Below are 7,952 nucleotides of genomic sequence, written 5' to 3' on the forward strand. Positions count from 1 at the left end.
ATATTTTATATATACAAATGCATTGATATGTTTTATATATATAATATATGTCTATATTTTATATATATATAAATACACAGATATATTTATATATATAAATACATGGATGTTTTATATATATATAAATAGATTGATATATTTTATATATAAAAATATATTTATATATTTAATATATATAAATATATATTTATTTAATATATATAAGTACACGGATATATTTATACATATAAATATAAATAAATATATAAATACATTGATATATTTTATATATATAAATTCATTTTTATATATATCTATGAATTTCCACCTTCCTTGCCCACCTCCAGCAGCTCCCAGTGCTTGGTGCCCATCCCCTGCCACGGACACCTGGGCACACTCCGGGACACAATTCCCACTTCTGTGAAGCTCAGGCTGCAGCTGCCCCATTCCTGCTCCCCTCCCCAGCCATTCCCAAGGAATATTTGGGAATCCCGGATTTTCAGGACCCTTGGCCCCGCTGCCGGCAGCGAGGGCGGGGTTGGAGGTGGCTGTTCCCAATCCCTGGGTGGGACCGGATTGTCCCCAATCCCTGGGTGGGACTGGATTGTCCCCAATCCCTGGGTGGGACCGGATTGTCCCCAGTCCCTGGGTGGCTCTGTCCCTCTGGATCCCTCAGCACAATGGGATCAGCATTCCAAGGCCTGGCTCAGCTCCAGGTTTATTTCTAGGCCGGGTTTATTTCTGCCTCTCCCAGTGCTGATCCCAACTCCCGGCAGCACCCGGCTCTTCCCTCACCCCGTGCTTTTCCAGGGAAAACAGCACCTGGAGGCTCCAAGGAATTTTATCAGGGCTTTAAATAACAGGGAGGGCAAGGGCAACCTCACAGCGTTTAATGCTTGGGAGGCAAATTCCAGATCCCGGAGAAGATGCCAGGATTCGCAAGGCTGCACGCACAGGTATTCCCTACCCTTTGCCAAGAGCTCTTGGTGACACGGGGAAGGTGGCGGGACAGCATTCCGTGACAGCAGGCAGCAGGAATTCACTGGGAAGCAGGATAACAGCTGGGAATGGGCCAGAGGCAGGAGCAGCATTCCCACAGCACAGACCTTCCCCGCTTGGAAGTATTTTGGAATCAACAGCCAGGAATTTTTATGGTTACTCTGGAACCCTCTCCTCAGGAAAATGACACCTTCCATTACTCAGACTGCTCCAACCTGGCCTTAGGAAAATTCCAGGGATGTGGCAGCCACGGATTCTCTGGAGAACCTAAACCTGACCCTAAAGCTTTTCCCTCAAAGGACACGAACTTTGGAGAAAAAAAACCAGGAATTCCAAGGTAATTCCACATTCAATGTTTTATTTCTTTGTCATACAAATAGAAACGTGTGCCCCAAATCTCGCCTGAAAGTTCTACCTGGATTGTTTTTAAAAAAACCCCACGGAACATTCGTTCATCCTGCAGGTTAAAAAGCTGCATGGGAAAGGAACAGAGGGTTCAGGAGCCTTGTCCCAACAAGTGACATTTTCCTGCTGGAGCATCTGCCACTTCTCCCAAAGTTCTCAAGCGGCAACGTCCCCGTACAATCACTCGCTCATCAGCAAAGAGGCTGATGAGAGGAGAATATTTTTTATTTTTTTTTCTGTAAAAATCAGTTTTAAGAAGAGATTTTCCTACTGGAAGGAGTAAAAACCATGAAAAATCCTCGAGTCCAATTCAGGGAGGCACAGACTCCAACGCTTCTTGGAAAAGCCAGGTTCAAGGAAGACTCTCTTTGGCGGCAGACGGCTCCGTTAGGAAGATACAGCATCTGGAATCCAAGAGTGCAGCTGGACAGACTTTGAGTCAAAAAAAAAAAAGGTGCGTGTTGAGCGTCGAAACAACAGAAAAAAACCCAAGTTCAAAGCCGTTTGAAATGTTGGGACACACACAAACACAAATTCCCTACCCAGTTTCTAGGGATCCATGCATGATGTCTGGATAGGAGCGACGGAGCTACGGAAAAGGAAACGATGATTCCGGTTATTTTCGGTCGGCGTGGAAGTGGCTTTTTGTCCATAGGTTATTCAATACTTACTGGAGCAGTGTCAGTGAAGAGCTTGATAACGGAATTCAGCCCCTCAGAGCTGAATTCCCACCTGCATTTCCTAACAGAGCACCCCTCACGTCTGTAACTGTAAATTTTGATTTAAAACACAACTTTTAAAACGTTACCAACATCTTCAGCACGAGCTGAAAGGCATAAAAGCACGGTGAGGTATGAGAGCAACACACTGCTCTGGAGATGGACACTCCACTTTTAACCCAACTACCACAGAATTCCCAATTTTTCTTTTCCCACCTCACTGCGAGGAGTTTGAAATCCAATTGTGCGAATCGTGTCAGACACGACAGGAGTTACCTGGGGGATTCTTCTCATGGCATTTAGAAAACCAAGAGCTAAGGAAGGGATTCATTTAATCAATAAAAGAAAAGGACCAAAATCTCAAACATCAGATTCAACTACAGGACAACGATGTGGCTTTTCCTGCCCCCCCGCCCTCCACCATCTCCACCCGAGAACTGAGGCCGCAGACGGAATCCAGAGGAACCCAAAACCAAAGGAATGGAGAAAAACAACTTCATGGACACGGGTGTATTCTGCTGTCTGGTGTCGTCCCGGGATAGCACCACCACAAAAGGTTGGACACGGCCTAGTGGAACTGGACAAACTCCTCCAGAGTTCTGGGGATCTGGTTTTGGTAGCTGATGTTGTAGATCCGCACGGCGCGGGCAGCCAGGCACTTGAGACTCAGCTTCATTTGAGTTTTAAGGAGGATTTCGGACACCCCGGTGGTACTTTTATCCAGAGGGGTTTTCTTCTGCTTGTTGGTCATGTCCGTGTGGGCGCCGGCCTCCACCAGGCTGATGATGATGGAGTGCAACGTCAAGAAGTCGCTGATGGGCCGGTGGTACTGCACGATGATGTGCAGAGGGCTGTTCCCCTCGTTGTCCACGGCGTTGACGTCGGCGCCGCAGTCCAGCAGGAGCTTGGTGACCAGGGCGTTGGGGAAGCTGCACACGTCGTTGGTGTGGAAGTCGTCCACGGGCGTGCCCGAGTTGACGGCGTGGTGCAGCAGGCTGGAGCCGTCGCGCGTGCGCGGGTCCAGGTGGATCAGGTTGTAGATCTGCTTGTTGATGCGGGACTGGTCGTCCTCGCTGCACTGCGTCTTGGTGGAGATGCACACCAGGTAGAGGAAGGTGAAGATGTTGCACTCGTAGTTGTCCATGGCCGTGTGGATGTCGGCGTCCGGCGTGGTTTTGATGCGCGCCATGCCCTGCTCGATCTCCAGCACGCTGCAGCGCAGGACGCTCTCGATGTCCTTGGCTTTCACGGGCTCGTTCAGGTGGATCATCTGGGAGAAGACCTGAGCGAACCTCAGCAGGTCCTTGTGGGTGTTCCTGTTGCCCTTCTGCCGCAGGTGCAGGGCGTGGAGCCAGAGCTTGATGCACTGCTCGAACTCCATGTTGTCCGCGTAGACCGCGCCCCGGTAAATGATGGGGTGGGAGACGTCGATATTGTCCGAGCCCAGGATTCTCTCCCGCACTATGAGGCCTTCCATGTGAAGGGCATCTCTGTCCTGCCTAATGGACTCTAATTCCTGAGGGGTCCTGCATTCCGACCTGTTTCCGTAAGCCTCGATCTGGGGAAGCACCTCCTTCTCGATGACGTTCTCGCTGTCGCGGTACCTCTCCAGCATGGCTAAATATAAATAGTGGTAAGTCTTCAAAATGTCGTAGTTCTCCCTGTCGTTGGCAAACGAGGCCCCCAGCAGCTCCAGGGCTTCGATCCTGCTCCTCCTGTCGCAGTCGGCGTGGGCCAGCAGCAGCTCCACCACGTCGGCCTTGCAGCTCTCGGCGGCCACCTTGAGCGGCGTCATGCCGTGCCCGTTGACCATCATGGCCGCCTTCCACTTGACCAGCTCCCTGACGATCTCCAGGTGCCCGGCCTCGGCGGCGAAGTGCAGGGCGGTGGCCCCGCAGTGGGCCTTGGCGTTGGGGTCGGCGTGCTGCTCCAGGAGGTAGCGCACCACGTCCGTGTGGCCCTTGTAGGCCGCGATCATCAGGCAGGTGTTGTCGTACTTGTTGGCGATGCTGATGTTGGCGTTGTTCTCCACCAGGTACTTGACGATGTCCAGCCGGCCATCGAAGCAGGCCGCCCGCAGCGGCGTCGAGTTGGTCACCGTGGTGTGGTTGACGTTGGCGCCGTGGCTCACCAGCAGCTTGACCACCTCGAAGTGGCCGGCGCCGGCCGCGCACCACAGCGCGGTGGCCCCGTCGATGACGAAGCTGGGGACGAAAGGACAGGGAATTAGGCTGGCGCTCTTCCAAAAGCATCCCGCACCCAGCCATCAACGGGGGTTTCACAGCCAGCCCGTCCCTGGATTCCGAGGAACTCACCGGGATCCCCACGGCCAAGGAATGAGGCCGAGGGAGCACACGGAGCGTTGGAAGTTGGAGCTTCAAAGCAGCCAAAGGGGTTTGGCCGCCTTGAAGATCCCACTTACAAACTCCAGCCTCAGTTTAGAGAGGTCTGGCAAGAAGAGTTCTAAAATTATCCCTTCAGTGCCGCAAAGTGACATATTAAAGACCGAGAAAAACCTTAAAATGGATATTTTGACACACAAAAAAAAAATCAGATTTAGACACCAGCAACAGACCTGGCTTCAAAATTTCAGATCACTTCCCCTGCCCCGTCTCCCTGAGCTGCAGTTCCCCAGTGCTTCCCTATTTGAGATCCCGTGCTCCAAACCAGCCCAGCAACCTGGTGACACAAATGGAACTTCAGGAAGAAAATAAAACCCAAAAAAGCAGAAGTTCTGAGCTGGGCTGCTCCACAGATCTGTGTCACATGAATAACAGGGAAACGAGGGGACAGATCCTTCTTTCTAAGCTGTTTTCATTCCCTCAAACTCAGCACACAAAATAAAGGATTTCCCTTTCCCATTTCCTGGTTTTTGAAGGATTTAAATGAAGAAACAGGCAGGATTTACACACTCTCAAAGGCACGTCCCAAACGCACAGGAAGGACAAATATTTCCAAACAGCCACGTTCCCCAAAGTTAAAATATGGCAAGATCAGCTGAAATTTCACTTTCACAGCAATTTTTAATTATTATAAAGCCCTCGCAGCTCCACAGCAACTGTTTGTAAATCCAACACCTCCAGAGGCTCTTCAGGATCTCAGAGAGAATTCCCAGCGAGAAGTTCCTGACTTTGTAAATAACTCCATTAAAATATTTATGCATTGAAGCAGGAGGAGAGTCAGGAGGGGGGGATTTTTTATGAACCCGAGGTGACTTTTTGGTGTTTTGAGGTTCCAAGTGGAAAGCCCAAGGGAGAGGAGCTGCTGAGCCACCTTATCTGAGCAGCAACAATCCCTGGGGATCACATGGGCTCTGCTCCTCTCTCTGCATCCATTGTGCCTCCCACAGCTCCTCCTTCAATCCGTGCCAGGCACAGCCTCTGGAAAACATCCCCACCCCAGCCAGGCACAAATCCAGCATCTGCTGTCTGTCAGGAGGTGCTTCCTCCAGGAATTCTCACCCCGGGAATTCTCAACCTGCTTCTGATTGGGGAAAAAAATACCCAAAAAAACAAAACCATCAAAAAAACCCCAAAACCAAAAAAACAACCAAAACCCAAAACAACAACAACAACAAAAAACAAACAAACAAAAAAAACCAAACAAAAAAAAAAAAACCAAAAAAAAACCAAACAGAAAAAAAAAACCACACACACACAAAAACCCAAAACAAACCCAGCTGGAAGGGAAAAGGAAGGAATAAAAAACCACACAGGGAAGTGGTTCTGCATGTTCTGCATGAGAAAACTGAGCAGTGTGAGAACCCTTCCTGATGGCACTGTCACCTGAAGCAGCAAAAATGTCCCAAAAAGGCCACTCTGGCCCAGCAGAAGCTCTCTGGGCTGTGAATATTATCCTGTCCACAGCTTCACATGGGGAATTCCTAAATGGAAAAGGCATTTATGGCTCTTAAAGCATCAGGTGGGATCTCCAACCACACAGGCATTTTTACCAGAAAATCACCAAACTGTGACCTCACGGTGGCCTCCAACACCCACGTGATGTTTAGGTGAGGATGTCATGAATTCATATCTAAAAACAGCAGCAAGGAGGGCCCTGGGCACTGCCAGCCTGGGAAAATCAGAGATCAGATCCTCCTGGGAACTCTGCTGAGGCCCACAGAGGGCAGGGAGTGATCACAGATCACTGAACAGCCTTGGAAAGGACCCACAAGGGCCACCAAAGCCCAGAATGCTGATCTGGACAGGGCAAACCAGGGCCACCAGGTCACAGAATGTCCTGAGCTGGAAGGGACACACAAGGACCACCAAGTCACAGAATAAAGTGAGCTGGGAGACACAAGGACCACCAAGACACAGAATCTTGAGCTGGAAGAGACCCACAAGGTCCACCAAGACACAGAACAGCCTGAGTTGAAGAGGCCCACAAGCACCAACAACACAGAATCCTGAGCTGGAAGGGCTCCACAAAGACATCAAGGCCTCCACCAAGACATCAAGAATCCTGAGATGGAAGGGCCCACAAGAACCACCAAGCTACAGAATAATCTGAGTTGGGACCACAAGGACCACCAAGTCACAGAGGAGCCCAAGCTGAAAAGAACCCACAAGAGCCATCAAGTCACATAACACAGAGCTGGAAGGGCCCCACACGGACCACCAAATCACAAAATAGCCCGAGTTGAAAAATACCCACACGGGCCACCGAGTCACAGAATACTTTGCTGTAAGAGATCCACAAGCACCACCAAGTCACGGAATAATCTGAGCTGGGACCAGCGCGTCACAGAAGAGCCGGAGCTTTAAAGAACCTTAAAGAACCCAGCGCCGAAGCACAGAACCCACAAAGCCCATCGGCTCGGGGAACACCCTGCGCTGGGAAGGCTCCCAAGCCCCGCCGAGCTCCGGAACAGCGGGAGCCGCCCGAGGCCCGCACGGCCCTCCCAGCCCCGCTCTCCCCGAGCAGCCCAGGCCGCGGCCGGCGCCGTGCGGGCCGGGCCTCACGTACCCGTCGAAGCGGACGGTGCCGGTCTGCTGCGTGTGGACGCGGTAATGCTCGAGCAGCAGCCGCACCACCTTGGCGTGCCCGTTGCGGGCGGCGATGATGAGCGGCGTGGAGCGCTGCCCGCCGTGCTGGCTCACGTAGCCCAGCAGGTACTTGATGTCGCTCTCGGAGCGGTTCAGCAGCAGCGCGGCCAAGGTGAGCACGCGGCCCTCGCTGGCCGCCTTGTACACGTACCCCGCCAGCCCCTCCATGGCCGCCTCCGCCTCCGCGCGGCCCCGCCGCCCGCAACGGCCCCGCTCGGGCCGGCCCGGCTCTGCCCCGGCCCGCTCCGTCCTGGCGCGGCGCCCCGCGGGGCGCACATGCGGCCGCCCCGGGGCGCGCCGCCCCCGGCCCCGCTCCCGCTGCTGCCCCGGCCCCGGCGGGAGCGCAGCCGCCGCCCGGCAGGCAAGGCGCGGCCCCCCCGCCCGGAGCGCGGGCCCGGCCGGCACCGCCGCGCTCCGCCCCGGAACCGCTCGGCAGCGCCCGCCCGCCGCAGCGGGGCCGGCCGGCAGCGGCCGCCCGGGAGCGACGTTCCGGGAGCGCCGTTCCGGGAGCCCCGGCGGCCCCAGCGCCAGGCCCAGGAGCGGGGCGTGAGGGGCTGCTGGAGCACAGCCGGGCAGAGTTAAAGGGTAAAGGGGGGATTTATTAAAGGCCTTCAAAGGATGGATACACCTTGGGAAGTGCGAGAGCACGGCCGTGGCTACACCCGAGTTGGACTCCAGGTCACGCGTTTTCACACTTTTATAAGTTTTGGTCCATTTCCATTTTGGGGGTAATTGTCCAATTTCAGCTCCAGGTTATGCAGTCCCATCCTCCCAGATTGCTCTCCTCAATTCGCTGTTGTTT

General features: G+C 53.1%; 1 protein-coding gene across 2 annotated transcripts; it reads right to left on the minus strand.

Moving 5' to 3' along the window:
* Positions 1 to 1,316: 1,316 nt before the first annotated feature.
* On the minus strand, positions 1,317 to 7,547 carry FEM1B (fem-1 homolog B). Of its 2 annotated transcripts, XR_011681408.1 has the most exons (3): positions 7,071 to 7,547; positions 1,926 to 4,306; positions 1,317 to 1,815 (listed from the first exon to the last, which is right to left on the minus strand). XR_011681408.1 is itself a non-coding variant. In XM_071441121.1 (2 exons), the coding sequence occupies exons 1-2, from the start codon at positions 7,316 to 7,318 to the stop codon at positions 2,671 to 2,673; spliced, it is 1,884 nt and encodes a 627-aa protein (XP_071297222.1). In that variant the 5' UTR covers positions 7,319 to 7,547; the 3' UTR covers positions 1,317 to 2,670. The 2 variants fall into 2 exon arrangements, 1 of the variants encoding a protein (XP_071297222.1); XM_071441121.1 differs by having other exon boundaries at positions 1,317 to 4,306.
* Positions 7,548 to 7,952: the final 405 nt, after the last annotated feature.

Source organism: Agelaius tricolor, unplaced genomic scaffold (genome assembly GCF_023055355.1).
Source record: "Agelaius tricolor isolate 1412-34295 unplaced genomic scaffold, bAgeTri1.0.p SCAF_16, whole genome shotgun sequence".
Classification (NCBI taxonomy): Eukaryota; Metazoa; Chordata; class Aves; order Passeriformes; family Icteridae; genus Agelaius; species Agelaius tricolor.

Excerpts from the sequence above, each read along its gene's own strand:
- FEM1B (XM_071441121.1), bottom strand. The coding sequence starts at position 7,318 with ATGGAGGGGCTGGCGGGGTACGTGTACAAGGCGGCCAGCGAGGGCCGC. Across the intron at positions 4,307-7,070 it reads GGCACCGTCCGCTTCGACGG|CTTCGTCATCGACGGGGCCA; the intron begins GTACGTGAGGCC and ends TTTCGTCCCCAG.